The 18,350-nt window shown below is 38.7% G+C and overlaps 1 protein-coding gene across 1 annotated transcript; it reads right to left on the bottom strand.

Moving 5' to 3' along the window:
- Nucleotides 1-1,483: 1,483 nt before the first annotated feature.
- On the bottom strand, nucleotides 1,484-11,277 carry gpr26 (G protein-coupled receptor 26). The gene is made up of 3 exons (XM_007903974.1): nucleotides 10,610-11,277; nucleotides 6,358-6,471; nucleotides 1,484-1,715 (listed from the first exon to the last, which is right to left on the bottom strand). Exons 1-3 carry the CDS (start codon nucleotides 11,275-11,277, stop codon nucleotides 1,484-1,486), a joined length of 1,014 nt encoding a protein of 337 aa, XP_007902165.1.
- Nucleotides 11,278-18,350: the final 7,073 nt, after the last annotated feature.

Below are 18,350 nucleotides of genomic sequence, written 5' to 3' on the forward strand. Positions count from 1 at the left end.
GAAAAGTCTTGACTGACCTGAGCATAACAAGCCAATTTAATTTGGTTTTTAAACTCAAAAATCGTGCATCACTGGAATAGTCATCATTCAGGGAGATTGATTTTGTTTGGTTCAATTCCAGCTGTAAAGTCTTGCAAATTTGTTTTTAGGGCATGAATAATACTCCCATTTTGAGCCAATTGGTATAATAAAATGTCATTGCTCAGTGTTGCTTTTCTACTTTATACTGATTGATGGACATGTCATAGTTATATGGTAATAGACATGTTGCTTTATACACTGGCAAAGTTATATAAAAATAATAGGAATAAATCTGGGACAGGAGTCAGATTCATCAAATGAAAATCATACAACTGGTAGGTTTCTTTCCGGGATGACTGACAGTGAAATCAAAAGCTTTAATTATGTTTTTGAAAACTTGTGGTTTATTTATTCTCCTATTAATCTGCCTCTCTGAGTTAAAAAAATCAAGGATATAATGCACACATTCGCTCCGCATACTTCAGCAATGTTCCCCAGAAGATCTTAAGATTGAAATTCATTTTGAAGTCAGTAGTATACAGCATGATGCTTTAGTTCAGTGGGATAACTCATTTGAAACTCATTTGCTAGAAAGAAAATAGCATGTTATTAACAATCAGGTCAATTTCTGGACTATAATAAAGATGACAACGATTATTATTGCAACCCAGTTACCAAACAAAATAATTTAAATTGACAACTCCATTATGCGTGAGATCCCACTGAATGCCACTGCTGAGATCATGAAATCAAAATAACTTGTTTCCTGTTGGCAAACTGATGGATTCAATGAGGATTCACTGTTTGAATTCATTCTTGGTGGATTCTCTGATCATCGGTAGCTTTACAGACTCTGGCATTGTACATTGTACTCTCGGTAAATGTATTGATCTCAGTGAAATGATTTTATAATGGGAAATCCACCAAATGTCCGTAACTCCAGAGATGACCAAAAAAAGCCTCCAAGAGATGACGTTTAAGGTTCTGATTTGTAAAAGAGCCATCAATATATTTTATTGTGACCTCTTCTGAAATCAGAAGTACTTGAAACTGAAAATTGTTTCTTTCTGTTTCCGTTGGTTGACTGTAACTATAAATATCTATATAGGCTAATTTTAGCTCTCATCAGTCTCAGTTGCAAATGCATTCACACTTTCAAATGCAGGATACAGCCACTCACTCACCCATAGATTTACAAGGAGTGAGCTTTTGCAGGACGCATCGAAATTACACACGATTCATTGAAGCACGTTTTAGGAAATGAGCAGAATTACAATTACAAAAGTGCAAAGGTGAACTGTGCTGCCTTTCCTTTGATCATTTAAACATTGCACCAAAATGTTGCCTGAAATTAGTAGAAAGCAGAATGAAGTCAAAAGTTCCATAAGACAGATAATTCCACCAAAACGTCCAAATCACGTGATTGTTAAAAATTGTTCTGTTTGCGAATGTTGTTTGACTTTTATTCTGCTGTTTGTAAAAAATTGCTGTTTTGTGTTTCACCTGTTAGTGCGGAGGAGTTCAAAGAACTTCTTTTAAGGAATCTATTAATAATGTCCATCCATGTCTTCTTATATTGATGACGTAGTAAGGAGTACACAAAGGGATCTGAGACAGCCTTGCTGTAAGCCAAGCATTTGGAAAGAATCCCCCAAAGTGGATTGATGGATACTGATGTAGACAATTCTACCAGCCTGCCAAAAAGCACAAGATGTTAGCAGAAATGTTTTCATGCGATTCATAAATTTACAGTTTTGCTCTTTCACAGATTTCTTCGAGAGAAGGCAAACAAGCTAATTTCAACGTTGCCTTCATTCTAATTATATCCTGCACTCACTGAATGGAGGTGAAAATGTTATGGAGTGAGATCCCCATAACATTTTTTGCCCACTTAAAATATATATGACTGCCCGATCCAATTGCTCAAATGTGCCAAGACTTGCCTTATGGCTCATGACTACAGTTTTTAAAAACAATGTAAAAAGCACCAAACTACCCTAACATTTATGCACAGCACGTAAATATTATTCTGCCTACATAATAGCATTTGCTCCAAAGTTTAAGACCTTGATAGCCAAACAATCTTCCTGAGACCCAATTACAATTGTGTAGCTTCTTCAGAATACGTGTGGTCACTTTTAATGTTGAAGATTTCAATTTTCATTTTATGCATTAATATTCTTTGACGAAGATGGTGAATTATATTGCACCATGCTATTAACCTTGGTGCCAGCACTGTCTCATCTTATTTAATGAACACTGAAAATCTTAGTGAAATTAACATTCAGTTGAACCAAACCATATTCAACTGTTAAAAAACTACATTTACTGCAAAGGATTAACTCAATACATGAAACAATAATGAAAATGCAGAATAAAATGATTATTCTTAACAGGTTTTTTGTGAATAATTTTCAACCTTGCTATAAAGAGTTAAGCAGCTTAGTCCTAGTAATTATTTAGATAATTATTTGAGGAGGACAAGTTTGCAGGGCTATGGGAGAGAGTGGGGGAGTGGTATTGAATTGGATAGCTCTTTTCAAAGAGCCAGCACAGACATGATGGGCCGAATGGCCTCTTTCTGTGTATAATTCTATGATTCTAGTGAACATAGTCCTAGTTTACAGTACAAATGTTTAACTAGGAGGCTTTGATTCAAATTAAAGTCTTTTGAAAATAGACTCAACAACAACAAGATTGCATTTATAGAGCACCTTTCACGTCGGGAGCACATCCCAAGACTCCTACTAAAGGATCAATATTGTCAGTTTTGTTCAAGTCAACTGATGTTGGAAGTCAAATTAACTGGAAGAAGAGTAGCATCAAGGGCTGTCAAAATGTATCTGCTGGCAAATGATTAAGGAGCGACATTAAAGACTGAGAAAGCTTCCTTATGTGTCCATCTTATCTCATCCCATCCCCTTCCCCACCATTTCACCAGCTATTGAGGTGCAGGAGTGTAGCTATATTTCAAGGGAGAAAATAATGAAGAAATATAAAGATAAAGGCCAAACAATAAAAGATATTCATTGCTAAAAGGGAGAAGCAAGCATCTTGTTGATATAGAGAACTACCTAGTCCTTTTAAATGAGTGAATGGAGAAGGAATGGGCACAATGTTGGTTTGTCTGGACCAGGTAGAGGTAATTGTATTGAAAAATGAGAAAGAAACGCAAAAGGGTTAGAAATAAAATAAAATGGAAATTGGAAGTGAATTATTTTATATACAAAATAGGAGAATATTCAACAAGATTTTCAGAATTGGAAGCGGGTAAATTGAGGAATGACAATTGAAGTAACAGGGATTTGGTTAGATGACGGTATTGAATGGAATTGTGATTAAAATGCCAGTGTGTACAATTCACAGACAAAATATGCAACGGAAAACAGGAGGAATGTGGCAATGTGAATGTGAGAAGATTTCACATCATCTTAAGCCTTCAAAATGAAAGAATTAAATGTATATGCTGTTATGGACCTCCTTGGAGGAGTAGACAGACTAGGGAATGTTCTTTCACTTAAGGAAATTTATGAAATGAACAGAGCATTAATGATCAGCCAGATGTTCACTGGGAAACAGTCATTGCAAAACCAAGGAAGAGTGCATTTTGCCTGAGTTTTTAAAGGAAGTGAGAATAAAAAGGCCATAGACAGAAAGTCAATTGATGGATTCATGAGAGTGACAGAAACCCGATAAGGAAAGACTATGAAGGATATGGATATGGAGAAAATAATTGAGTAAATGATTGTTCCAATAAATGTATTGCTAGGGCAGCTTTGACTGACTAAATGGCCTACTCCTATGTTCCTAGATCAGTGAGACCACTTATATTTTTAGTTTTTAAATTTTCTACACATTTTCTTTCTAGTTCTGCCACTAGCAGTTGTCTATCGGTACCTCATCCAAGTGACTCTTCTTTATGTAAGATCCCAAATAGGGTGCGTTGGCAGGCATATTAATCTAGTTGTCATTGAATATGAATAGATCGGCATGTTTCATCACTTCTCACTCCCTACTGTCACTGTCTGGCAATTAGGAGTGAGAATGAAAGCCAATTGAGAGGAGACGCTAGATGAGATTAGCTAATTCATCACAGTCCATTTCATTAATGAACCTCCAGCCTTATGAGATCCAAAATTCTGCCTGACCTTAGCCTTAAGACTATCCTAAAAGTTAACGTTGTGCAGAAATAAGGTTTAAATAATTATTTGGGAAGGACAAGTTTACAGGGCTATGGGAGAGCACGGGGAAATGGGATTGATTTAGATATCTCTTTTCAAAGAGCTGGCACAGACATGATGGGCCAAATGGCCTCCTTCTGTGCTGTATAATTCTATGATTCTATAAAGTAGGTGGTGAATAGAAATCCTGCTACAAACAATGAAGCTGTAAAGATTGTTACAAATTGTTTACCTTAAGAATAGTTATTGGGATCCATAGATCATATATAAATAATGACAACAACAAAATTACATGTATATAGCGCCTTTCATGTTGAAAGAACATCCCAAGTCAAGGGTTTGCACCCAAGCTGGGAGTTAGAATCGGAAGGAAATGACAAATAACACACTCCCAATTAATTCACCATTAATTCCATCTCCACTTCATTAACTGCAATTCCACTTTCCAAAATTCAATGTTTGTTCTAACATTCATTTCTTTACATGAAGCAAAGATTAAATGAATGTGTTTGTAACCAGTATCCAAATGGTAGTTTATTAGAATAAGGTCAACTGATCTGTTTCACAGAATTTCTGATTAACTATTAATATCTATATGCGGAACACAGATGATTATTTTAAAATATAGGAGCAGCAACATTTTGCTAAATACAGATCATTACTAACTTCAGTGTGGGTCTCATAGAGACCAGCGCAAGTTGAACCTGAGGCTGAGGAAATTAAGTGCTAACTCTGCAGAGAATCATCAACGAATAATGTTTCTGATTGTGTTCAGTACCACTGTTCTGAGATAATTGAGAGCAGCTGCTTATGTTCTGATGACTTACCAGCTTTGAGACATACAAAATATTAGTATAAACTATATTTATTCTATCCAGATTTTTTTTAAGGTAGAGTGGCTTCACATCAATGGACAATAATAATATAACGGTTTAGAAAAGGATTTATAAGGGCACTGATTTGGAGATTAGAGACATTGGGACATATGTTCAGTCTCCATCTGGAATCTACACTTATGTGGTATAAACACGAATATCATACACTTCTATCTACATTGCTACTTTTGAGCAAAGGATATTAAATCTGTGGGTGAGTGAACTAACATAACCATGAAAATCATCTCTGTTAAGTAGGCTAAACTTTACAACAAAACCCATTCATAAGAACAAAAGAAATTGTGGATTAAAAGACCAATTAGCAAATCAGGCCTCTCCATGTGCAGTCCATACAATACAAACCTTATCAAGTAAAATATCTAAAGTCTTCTTCCATCCACAAATCTCCGCTATTTAAACCTTACCTGCTTCCCTCAAGAGATAATATTTTGTGCAACCACACACATATCATGCAGCTGGTCTGAACTATATCCCTATAGCCTCCATTACTGTCATTAAGCAGATGTGGTCAAGTTATTTTTGAAGGAGTTAATTGATGCAATCCCATCAGCTTTACTTGGGAGTCTATTATATACGATTACTATGAGGGTGGGAAATCTAATGACTAGTCATTCATTAGGGTTTATAATTTTAAACCCAAGCTTTATATTAGGCATGGTACTTTCTTATAATGATTTAAATGATTCTAACTCTGTATACCTAATGTTGAAAATGCTCTTTTAAATCAAATTGTAATGATTTGACCTAAATTAAGAGCTACAGACTGTAAAGAAAAATAAATATAAAATAATATAAAATTCTCAGAACCTAAGACAGTAATATAACCCAGGGAGAAATGTAACACACATTTTCAAGTGGCAGCATCTCTTTTTGACCAGCCCAAACACTGATTGAGAACTGTACAAACATTTGTACCTTGTAGTGAAGTAGTCTTCTAAAATGTTCTGTATCATTTGCTTACATTTTCCAGAATTAAACTGCTTCAAACCAATAATCGAAGGCAGCATTTAATTTATACAAGAAGCACTGTCACACTCATTCAGTACCTAAATCTGACAAATGACTTAAAACTTTATAACAAGGTGGGAATTAATAAGACCAGACATTCTGTAAAGTTGGTTTGGACTTCAATGTCACCAGCCCATCAATACTCTCTTCAAAGTGAATGAAGAGTGAATAAAGTGCATCTGTTGCATAATTATTGACAGATTTGCTGTATGTTTGAGACTCCAATTTAAATATCCATTACTGGGACACACCTTGTGATGACATAAGGTGCAAAGCACAGTATAAATGTGCCGATGAAGGTACTGATTTTCTTTGTTGCACGCTGTCTCCGCTGTTTCTGCTCTTCCAGGCAGCGTTGTCTTACACTGCAACAAAATAACATCAACAGCTATAGGGGATATTCACGGTAGTGGGAAATCGCCTAACCCTAGCAAGATTCACAGAAGTAATCATCAACATTAATTTCTGTAATGTACCCAAGGGTATTAGAATCTGGAGGGACAATTTTATATGCTGATTTGAAAAATATTACTAAGAAACTCACAATTCAAGCTGGTTGGTATCTTATGAGTTGCTAACAATATTGAAATCAGCAAAATTTGCAGGAACATTCATTTCCATCATAAGAAATGACAATCAACAACAATAACAAAAAAAAGATGAAACCATTTTAAACATTTTATGCCCATTAGCAATATGAATATACTTTTGTTAAGAAATGATAGAATTGTTTTAACAATCGTCCTTGACAGAATTAAATAAAAACAAAGATCCACTTTCAACTGAATTGTTGCTCAGCAATAAAGAAAAATCGTAAAACAATCTGAGAGTAAATCAATCATATTGTGCTCAGAAAAATTATTCGGTAATCCTTAGATATGTTAACGAAAAATATACTTATGGTTTTATATCTGAGAAAGATTAGAAACAATGCATGTTGATCTCTCAGAAATCCTGACCATTTCATACAAAGATAATATGATCCAACAAATGATAACTGTAGCCAATGTTCACAAAATATATACACTTAAACCCTGGCTAGCCGGACTAATGGGGGGGAAATGATCCATCCAGCAAGCCGGAATTTCTGGCCTATTGTAATTACAACGGTCGGTATTGAAATTGTTTGAATTCCGCGAGTAGAAGATAGCGAATAAACTACCAAAGTCAAAGTTGATATGCCTGGTCACTGTGGATACCAGCAAAGACAGTGAGGCTGCTCAGTGTATCATTGGCACATGCTAGGAAAGTTGGGCTAGTGGGAGTTTACACACGAACTGGCCCGCGGAATATTTTTAAAAATTGTTTTAGTGTCGGGTTAGCCGGGACTCTAATGTGTTTCTCTTCTTAAAGGCATTATCTCATCTCCAACACAGCCAAAACAGGAATCTAGTTTTGTCACTTCCAGATGTGACGTCTCCAAAGCCCTAATCGTTGACTCTATCCTCCACATGCTCCAGAATTCACTCCACAGCCCACGTTGTCTCCCGCATGAGGCTCCACAAGTCCATCATTCCCCTCCCAATTCTGTTTCCCAGTGGATTGATTTCAAGATCCTCATCCTTACCATCAAATCTCTCCACAAGCTTTCCCCTCCCAAACTCTGAAATCTCCTGGGATCCAACTTGTTGCCCATCCACTTTGCTCCGCCAACTCTAGCCTGTTTCATGTCCTCCATTCACTTGGCCCATCACTGGCACAAGCATTAGGTTTTGTTGCTCTGCTCTCTTGAACTCTCTTCCAAAGTCTCTCTACCGCACTCCCTTTCTTTCTCCTTTCAAAACCCATCTGAAAATCTATTTCTGACTGCACCTTTGGCCACCTCTTCTCTATCTCCCATTTTTTTAAAAAAAGTACTTTGAGGTGTTTTGCTGTGTGAAAAGCACTACTGTTGTTGTTGATGAAACATTAATTGAGATTTAATGTGACCACAACTTACGTTATTTGCAGAAATTTACTAAGGAAAATGTATCATCACTGTACTATGCTGTGGATAAAGTGTAACATTTCTCAAGATGTTTCTAGTTGACCGGCTTTTTATTGCTCGATGGGAATACTACTTGTTGAAGACAGCAACATGCTCAACTATCTATCAGCTGAACACAGAGCAATCTTCTGGAGCCAAGTACATTGCAAATGATTGCAGATAACATTATGGCTACAAATTGGGTGGACAAAACACTTTATCTCTGAAATGGTGCTTCAATTATAATGATAATAATCCTTGCATTCGATATAGCCCATTATCACTTTGCTGAGAAGTCTCAAAGCGCTTCATAGAATATACTGTAAAGTGGATTGACTGTATTTTGTGGGCGGAATGCGCACGACATCTCAAAACAGTTCACAGGAACTATTGTAAAGTGCAGTTATTGTGTGTTTAGAGGCAAAACTGTACCGTGCAGTGGAGCGATGTGAAATAGACTTCATGTGTGATTGTGGCATCCATTCCACTATTATTCAGTGGGTGTAAGTGTGCCCTTCTGTTACTTTGTCTGGAGTTTCTGTTTAAATGAACAGGAAGTGTATTGCTTGCAAGTGTTATTCGATGCATTTCATATTGGTTGTCCACACCTCACCACAGGAAAGTCGGGCTGTATCAGCTGGAATTCAACAAGTATTTCAAAGAACAAAATCAAAAGCTTACTCTTCCACTCTCTTGTATTTTCAAGATCAATGTAAATAAATGTGGCAGAATGATGCAAGCATGGCTTTCAATATAAATTATTAACAGTTCCATCTTCAGCTGAAACTTAGCTTGATGGTTGGAGTCAGGCAGATATCAAATCTTTTGATTATGACTTACTAGTGCATCGAACAGATTCCCCCCCACCCCTAGGATTAGTCTTGTTTTGTTGCAGACATACTTTTTTGTAAAATGGTGTTCAAGGAATACCAAACAGAATCAAAGAGTAGGTTACAGTTACTGTAGCCTCCCCCAAAACATTAAGGTTATATTTGGTGTATGATCAAAAATGAACAGTGATAAAATACTGACTACCATTCTAGAGGAAAACAATTATATAGAGCTAAGCACAATTAATTGTCAGTTCTATGGACCCATTAAAAAAATCACAATAGAAATAGTTTCCCTCTTGTTAGTGACCTTATTGGGCAAGTTTAATTCAGCTGGTATAATATCCCAAGAATTTATGATATTATCCATGGAAATGCAGGAATGCATTCTTCCTTATCTTTGGATATGGTGAATGAAGTTACATGAGGGTGAATGGAAATAATCCTCAAGTAGACTTGTGAAGTTTTTTTAAAGAAAACATAATAAGTCTGTGTACAAATATTAATATATGGAATAAAATTTCCTACGCCAGATGCTAAAATCTCTGTTTAAGTCATCTTAAAATGGACTTTCTAAGGGGAATACTAACTAATGTTAGCAACAACCATTAACACCCCCTCCTGTTGTCTGCAATGGAATACCAAGGGGCCATGGTACCTTTCTAAATGCCATCGAAGTAATAAAATATTCACATGTGCTGTGTACTTTGCTGTATTATTTAAGGCACTGCCTTTTCCCTTATCAAGTGAACCAGCTTTATGATTCTTCTTGTTATTAGAGAATGGATCCTATTACAAAAAATAACTTAAGCAAATATCAGCAACAGGAGGCTGTTAGTTATATGTCTCTCCACTGCATTACGCTGTGTATGGTTTAGATTGGAATTTTATCTTAAAAGGTGTCAGTCAGAAAAGTGCGGAGGTTGCATTGATACGTCAGTCCAGCATCCTCAGGCACCTTCCGTACAAACAAGTGTAATCCAGATGTGCCATTCATTGCCATGAACATTTACTTTCCCTGATGCAACGTGTGTGGCATTTCTAGGTAGAATGGTACAACCTTAAAAAAAAGACAGATGGATAGATTCGTTCTGTTACAGGCAAAGAAAGGATACTGAAGCGAGGCTTAAAGGAAGGAAATTACTGGTGAAACCAATATATATATATCATATATATAATATATATAATATATATATATTATATATACAATATATATAATATATATATATTATATATACAATATATATAATATATATATTGTATATATAATATATATATATTAAATTGAGAGTGTGCACAGGAAAAGACAGACAGAGCTTTAAACATTGCTGTGCAGACTAACAGAATGTACAGAACATCTCAAGCCCTCATCTCACCAAGATTGTGGTTTGACTGCCTCTACATGGATAAGCTCCAGACATGGTGACTGTTACAGGAATGTGGATAACATCTCTATATATACATATACACACACATATATATATATAATATGAATTCAAACACAGCACATATATTATTCCATACATTCTTTGAACTACGCTGGAAAAAAAGAAAGAGAAGTAGGGACCAACAAACCACAGGTGGACTGACCACCCCCTCTCCCCCTCTCCATCTCTCTCTCTCTCTCTCTCCATCTCTCTCTCTCTCTCTCTCTCTCTCTCTCTCTCTCTCTCCCTGTGTGTGTGTATTGCCTTGGCTTTGCCTTACCTGGGGTGGATGTCGACCAGCAGGACTAAAGTTTGCATGGTGATGACATCTATCCTCTTGCAGTGAAACCGCGCTACCTTCAGCACCTTGAGATAGGTCAGACACAGCACCAGGAGCGACAGGAGGAAACTCAGGCTGTGAAAGGCTACGGTGAAGACCACAAACTGGATCCGGTCGTCAGTCCGGCTGTGGCACAGGGTGCAGGAGGCGTACAGGTGGCTGTATCCCACCCAGGACAGGCACACGGCCACCACGGGGAAACACACGGAGTGGAGCCACGTGTAGCCCAGTATGACGGCAGCGTCCTGGTAGCGCATCTTGGAATTGTAACTGAGAGGGAAGACCACCGCGATCCACCGGTCGATGCTCAGCGCGGCCATGCTCAGCATGGAGTTGGTGGTGAGGAAGGTCTCCAGGAAGCCCACGGTCCGGCAGAAGGCGTCTCCCCCCGGCTGGCCCTGGCTGATCATCCCCACCAGGGTCAGGGGCATGTTCAACGCCGTGGTCAACAAGTTGCTGAGAGTCAGGTTGATGATGAACATCCCGGGCACCTGTTTGCGGATTTCAGCACTGGAGAGGAAGCAGATCAGCACCAACACGTTGGACAGCAACGAGACGATCATCATCACGACCACGAAGAGGGATAGGATCACCTCCGCTGTGCCCATGGTGCAAACTCGCGCGGTCAGTGACTTTTGCAGACAGTTCTGTGGTTTTCAAAGCCCAGAGAATGCATTTTTTTTTTTTTTTTTTTTTTGTGCAGAATTCCACCCCCCACTCTGCCCTCTATCACCAGAGAGAGACACACACACACACACACACACACACACAGAGAGAGAGAGAGAGAGAGAGAGCCCCGTTGTTATTTTTCAGATGAGCTGCAGTTTGATGGGGGGATGTTGGTTGTTGCACGTCATTGGTTCGCTTTAATGCACTGAGCACAGGGGATGTCCATCAAACCAACGTCTGGAATGAGGAGCAGCAAAGCTCAGGCTGAGCACCGTCACCTTCTCCATCCCTTCCTCGGGTCACACGGGCTCTCCCCCAAGAGCAGAGCCAGAGGTGATGAGTGACTTGGAGAGTAAAGCTCTCCATCATTAGCTCACTCCCTCCCTCCCTCACTCACTCACTCACTCACTCACTCACTCACTCCACTCACTCCCTTTCTCCCTCCCTCCCTCCCTCACTCACTCACTCACTCCCTTCCTCCCTCCCTCACTCACTCACTCACTCACTCACTCACTCACTCACTCCCTTCCTTCCTTCCTTCCTTCCTTCCTTCCTCCCTCCCTCCCTCACTCACTCACTCACTCCCTCACTCACTGAACCTCTCAGCGGTGGGTCCGTCACTCACTCACTCCCTCACTCCCTCCCTCCCTTCCTTCCTTCCTTTCTTCCTCCCTCCCTCCCTCCCTCCCTCCCTCCCTCACTCCCTCCTCACTCACTCACTCACTCACTCCCTCCCTCCCTTCCTTCCTTCCTTCCTTCCTTCCTCCCTCACTCACTCATTCACTCACTGAACCTCTCAGCGGTGCCTTGAGTCGCAGGAAGATTTAATGGGTCCGTCAGTCACACTGAAGGCATCTGAGTCACTGAAAATTTATGGTCATAAATTCTACCCCTCCCCCTCCCCCTCCCACTCCCACTCCATCAGCACCGCAGCTATTTCTAACGTTAATTCATGTTAACAGGAACCTCAGTGGCGCTCAGTTGACGCACAGTGACAGAATCTGCATTATCTTCTACTTTTCAAACAGTCCTGAGGTTCAGAATCCGACCTCAGGGGATCCTCCCCACTCTCTGGGGTCCCACAAGATCTCTGCAAGGCATCTGCATCGAACCCCACCCCATGATGTTTGCTGTGTCCAGGGAAAAGTCCCATCAATTTATTTGGTTTAGAAGCAGCCGACATGACCACCTTGTCGGAAAATATTGGAAGTAAAGGTAATTGTTGCACAGGACGCGCAAACCCTTTAAAGCAGTTATATTTCACCCGGACTGACAGTAGCTCAAAAGTGCCTCGTTATTAATGGGATGCAATCCACCCAACGTCAACAGTGCCTTTGCCATCATCGCCCATGTCATACCATTCCCTGTCACGGGCATTGCATGTGCAGGTTACAGGTGGATTGCAAAGGAACTGTTGCTGTTTATGTGAGAGACCAGCCTGGAGCAGACTATTTATAATGGTTGTTATTCTTATCCAAGACGTGAGATATTTGCAATGATTGTAATAGTGGATCCAACGTTGAACGCTCCTATCAAGTGTCACTCCTCCGCTGAATTGGCACATCTTTATCAATGGAAGAAGTTTCCTTTTTTGTGTGTTTGTGTGTGTGTGTGTGTGTGTGGAAATAATTACAATTTCTGCTTTCAGGTGTACTTATTACCGTTTATTGTTACTTTAAGGGTGGATTTCGTTTCTCAACGTCAGAGTGTTTTGGAGGCAAAACGGTCCTTTTAAATCGAGGGAAATAGCTTTGGATGGGGGGGGGTGGGGGTGGGGGGGGGAGGGGGGGGTTAAAAATATGTATATTTTGGAAAATATTGTTTCTAGTGATCAAGTGTTACAAACTGTATGGGAACTGATATGGGAGAGCATTCAAACCAAACAGAGTTCCGTGGATCCCACTGACACATGGAAAATCCCCTGTATTGGAATAAAATGAATAGTGTATCCAAACGTAAAATCCTCCTGTGTGGGAAGATATAGTTGATCTCCCTGCAATTAAACTATTTCTTAGAAGTCATGCCTGAAAAAAAGGCTGTCATGTCTGTGATCCAAGGCATTGTTAATGTCTGTCTGTCTTATAGACATACTTTTAACCTTGACCCAGATAGGATGGTACAGAGATAACAGTGTCCCCCTTCAACTTTCATCCAACCAGCCTACACATCATCTAATTCAACTTCTGTCCTTTTTGTACCTGTAATATTATTCCAGCTTCAGGTACATTGCCCATTCTCCCCCACTCTTCATTTTTGGAGGAGTTGGTCTATCTGCCATTACTTCTCCCTCATTGTCAACAACAACAACTTGCACGTATATAGCGCCCTCCACGCGGGGCAGGGTCTCAGAGTGCTTGACAGTGGCGGAGCCTGTGTCCTCCGATGGCAGAGGGTGCGAGGGATGAGCAAGAGGCTGGTGCCAGTCGAGCGGAGGCACTGGGTGGTGGAATGAGCAGTGAGGAGGTTGGAGAGGTCGGGAGGTGCCAAAGATTGAAGGGCTTTGAACATGACTGTGAGGATCTTGAAGTCAATCCTTTCGGTGATGGGGAGCCAGTGGAACCTGGCCAGAACTGGTGAGATGTGGGTACGGAGTTTGGTCCGGTTCAATATGAGGACAGCAGAGTTCTGAATGAGCTGGATCTTTTGAATAGTGGAGCTGGGGAGACCAGCGAGGAGTGCATTTGATTGTCCCCTCCATCAATGGTTATTCTTGCTGCAATGTAGCAAATGGAACATTTCTTCCTCTGTTTTGTTATCATATACTACCGCACATACCCTAAACATCTTGAGATAGCAAATTACATGTACCACCTCCAATCTTGAATTATATTTACTGCTCTATCTTGTCTATATCATTGGGATCAAATACAGATTGGGTGGCCAATTTGCTGAACATCTCTATTCTGTCTAGAACCATAATCCTGACCTCCCCATGGCTCAAATGTTTCTACTCTATCTCTCACTGTTATTCTGATTCTGACTTACATCGATGGCTTCCTACATTCCTTCAGGAAAGCTTAACTTCACAAATAGCATTTCATCTTCCTTTGGGGACCTCCTTAGTCCATTGGCTTGAACATGACGTTAACAACTTTTTTGTTGCTTCCTTTGTATGTTTCCCCAACAGCTAAATTACTTTTGCATCCTTTACAACTTGCCACTCAATTATTGGCCAATTCTCTGCTTTTTTTTTGTGGAGTGGCTTTAAATTGTTGTTACTTCTTCCCAATGTCCTTATTTTCTTGGTCTGGACATCCTGCCCTTTTAAGAACTCTAAAATATGCTTCTCCCTAACAATTATTCTATTTTGTAAAGAGCCAGATCTAAAATATTAACCCATATTTCTCCTTCAGGTGTTGTTTGATCTGCGAATTTCCAACATTTTCTGTTTTTTCTGTTTTTATTTGAGTCAATCACATTCCATACTTTTACTTCTTGCATTGAGAACAAGACATAGACAAATTGGTGTCACCACAGAGTTCAAAGTTTACTCAGTGCACAGTGTAATCTAAGGCGAAGTGATCGAACACAGCCCTCAATTTTTCAAACATGAACATGTAGAGTATAGGGGGTGTGCAATTTCCTACCGACTTAACATTTTTATGCAAGGAACATAATATTGCTGAATGTGGAATAATTGCATTTTTGTTTAAAGCCATGTTCTGTTGAGGGTTTTTTTTAGCATCTGGGTATCAGGTTATACCTGATGCTTGTGCAGGACTGGCATGGCAGCAGTTTGATGCTTTCCATTTTGTTGAAATGTAATTAAAAGAAAAGAAAAAAAATCTTGCAGATGGTGCTGGGTCATTTTCTACACTTCAAAAAAAAANTCTCTGATGGCATTTCATCCGTAGTCATTAAAGAGAATGTGAAAGTATATCAGAAATACATTTATACTGGGTTATTAATATTCCTACAGCAATACAAAACTGGATTTTGTGCCACTGAATACAATTCATTTGTTATGGTGTAACGTGTACAAAATAAACTTAAGATTGCTGCAAATAGTTAAAAAAATACAATTTACCCTACATTTCCATTGGCCATTACCAAGGGAACATGCATAGGAACAGTTTGCTGGTAAGTGAAAAAATGGGAGAACCTTTCTTTTTTTAATGAAATAATAATGTTCCTCAAATGTTCAGAACATGACAATTCTAATTCTTGAGTCTCTATTATATGAACCAAGTTTTAGTTTGATTCTTTACTCTGTGGTCAGAGCACTATATGTTGAGGTTCGCCAGTTAATGGTTCATAGCTTTGCAACATTTCTGTCACTCACTCCTCAGTTATGAGTACACCAAACTGTTCAGTAGCATAAGGATTTGTAGTTCAGAACTAATGCTATAAGTAGTAGTGCATTTAAGGCACCGAAGAGGTCAAAATAAATTTTACAGGTTGTTCAAAATCATTGGTGATCAATTCTAATGATTCCCACTTGATGGTTAGCGGGGTTAATGGGACTCCTATTTTTGTAGATCAAACATTTTCATACTGCAAAACTATTAGAGTAATAAGTCACCAGGATCGCTTTATTTTACTAACAATATTATTATATATTAATATTAACCTTCTTATTAATAATATTAATATTAATCTTGCCAATAAAATAAAACGAATCTATTTTCCAAACTTTTCATAACTAAATATGCTGCTAGACCTGTATTCACAACCAAACAGTAATTGTAATTGTATCTGATAATATTTTCGATGAATTTCAAATCCATTCAAGCATTTTGTTTGAAATCAGTTTGCATGTTCACTGAGTTTCAAATTATTTGAACGTGCGCAAAAGTATATATGAACTTGAAGTCATTTCTTCAACAGACACATAAAATCAAATAACAGGTAATTATCAGAAATAAAACGCAAATACTGCAGATGCTGGAAATCTGAAACAAAAACAGAGATCGCTGGGAACACTCGTGAAGGTCGGGCAGTATCTATGGAGAAAGGAAAGCGGGTCTGAAACATTCTGACGCAGGGTCATGGACCCGAAATATTGAACCACTTTCCTTTCTCCATAGATGCTGCCTGATCTGGTAATTATCGGATGTTGAATTAGTCAATCCAAAAATATCCCCATTTATTTTTCTGACATGTATTGCAAGGGTTGATGAGATCTGTCTATATTTTGAATAAGACTGGAGTTAAAATCACTCAAATACCAATTTACTACCTTATTAATTATACATACCCCACACCACCTTCATTCAACTTTGGTGTGCTCTTGCCTCCAATGAATTCTCATTGATATATTAGGGATATTACAGTGTGATAAGTTCAGAGCTAGATTGTTTGTGGGACACTGCTATTGACTGCCGTGATTCGCCCACAAAATATACAGTCAATTCACTTTACAATATATTCCGTGAAGCTTGTTGAGACGTCCCAAAGGCATGATTAGGCACAATACCAAATGCAAGGTTTTTTTTATTATTGTGGGCATTCTGGTTTGCTATTCTTTCTGCAATAGGCTGTTCAATTATTGATGGATAGCTTGTTGGTGCCCATTAGTGTGCTTCATCAAGTTGAAAGAGTACAGACTCTTGTGGCATGCTGATATAGCATCCAGCAATCCCTCCTCACCACAACAAAGATTTGTAACTATGAAAATCAAACCAACAGCTACTATTGTTTAAAAAATTGAGTCAGGCACCAAATAGGCAGCAAATGTGGATATTTTATGCTGAAGGAAACCCAACTATAAAATCTTATCAAGCCTTAACATACCCAAACCTGGTAGATATTCATAATAAAATTGGCATTGTGTTGCTTATAATGTGTTCTTGACCATTTTGAGTGACAGATTGCTTTGCAGCACACTTAAGAATGGATAGAAGATGAGATTTTTCAGTTCGAGCATACCATATCCAATTCAGAGGCAATGTTTAAAGACTTAGCCATGTTTTGCCACTTGAGTAAGAAAAGGACTTTGGTGTAATACAAAATTGTTGAATTTTGCTTATTGATAACTTAGTTTTAGCAACTGGACTGTCTCTGACATCGAATGTATCTGTGCCAACCGTTTAGGGTTTAGATTTTAAATTATTTTATGCTATTTTACATTCAGATTATACTTTGTATAACTAGATTTGGCTCAGAATACAGAGTACAGTTTTTAAGGAAGTTTGCATATTAGCAGATTAAAAAATACACACTAGTCAACCCTAATTCCACACAATCTCTTATTGAAAGACTACGGTTAATAATAATATGCATAGAAAAAAGTTACGTCTAATGGTTCTTAGCAGTAGCTTTTGAATGAGGTTATGGGTTAAAGGGCATCAATTAGATTATCAGCAAGACAGCTACAGGTGGTGAGCTGGTTTGAAGACTAAGGTTTCTGGGTTAACATGGGGGGTGGAGGGGTGGGGGGGCAAGGAAAAGGAAAGGGGAAATCAGCCTAAAAGGAAGACTGACTCCTTATATACAGTGAAGAGGTTTGAGCTTCTGGATTCCTTGCAAGATGATGAGATAAAATCATTGAGTTGACTCATACTTTGATCCTCCTCCTGAATGAAGGCAGTGGTACAGACACTCTCGTCTGACCCCCACATTATTCATTATATTTCATTTTGAATCATGACCGAAACTAACGAGGAGCAAGAAAATTCTTTACATAGATAGCAAAGTCAGGTTCTCGTTTTTAAAAAAGCAAAAACAATGACCTTGTCCATCACATTGCTTAGATTCGCTTCTCTGATAGATAAATGAGGTCGATGTGCCCAAAGTGTTGACATTCAAGTTTTAAAAAACTATGCATATAATTTGTCGTTCACAGTTATATTGTGCAAGCAAGAGATAGAGCAGCATGTAACACAATAGAGGCTATTGTAATTCAAGGTGCATCCCGTTGAATTGAAATGTGGGTCTGGACTAGAGAAACTGGAATTATAAATTGCAAGTAGACTTGTATTTTTGCTCATAATTAGCTGCCAGATACTTTGCATAGTATAACTTTAATTATGTTAAACTACACTTGCATTAAAAGACGACTTGCCACTAATGA

Source organism: Callorhinchus milii, unplaced genomic scaffold, assembly GCF_018977255.1.
Source record: "Callorhinchus milii isolate IMCB2004 unplaced genomic scaffold, IMCB_Cmil_1.0 Scaffold7, whole genome shotgun sequence".
Lineage (NCBI taxonomy): Eukaryota > Metazoa > Chordata > Chondrichthyes > Chimaeriformes > Callorhinchidae > Callorhinchus > Callorhinchus milii.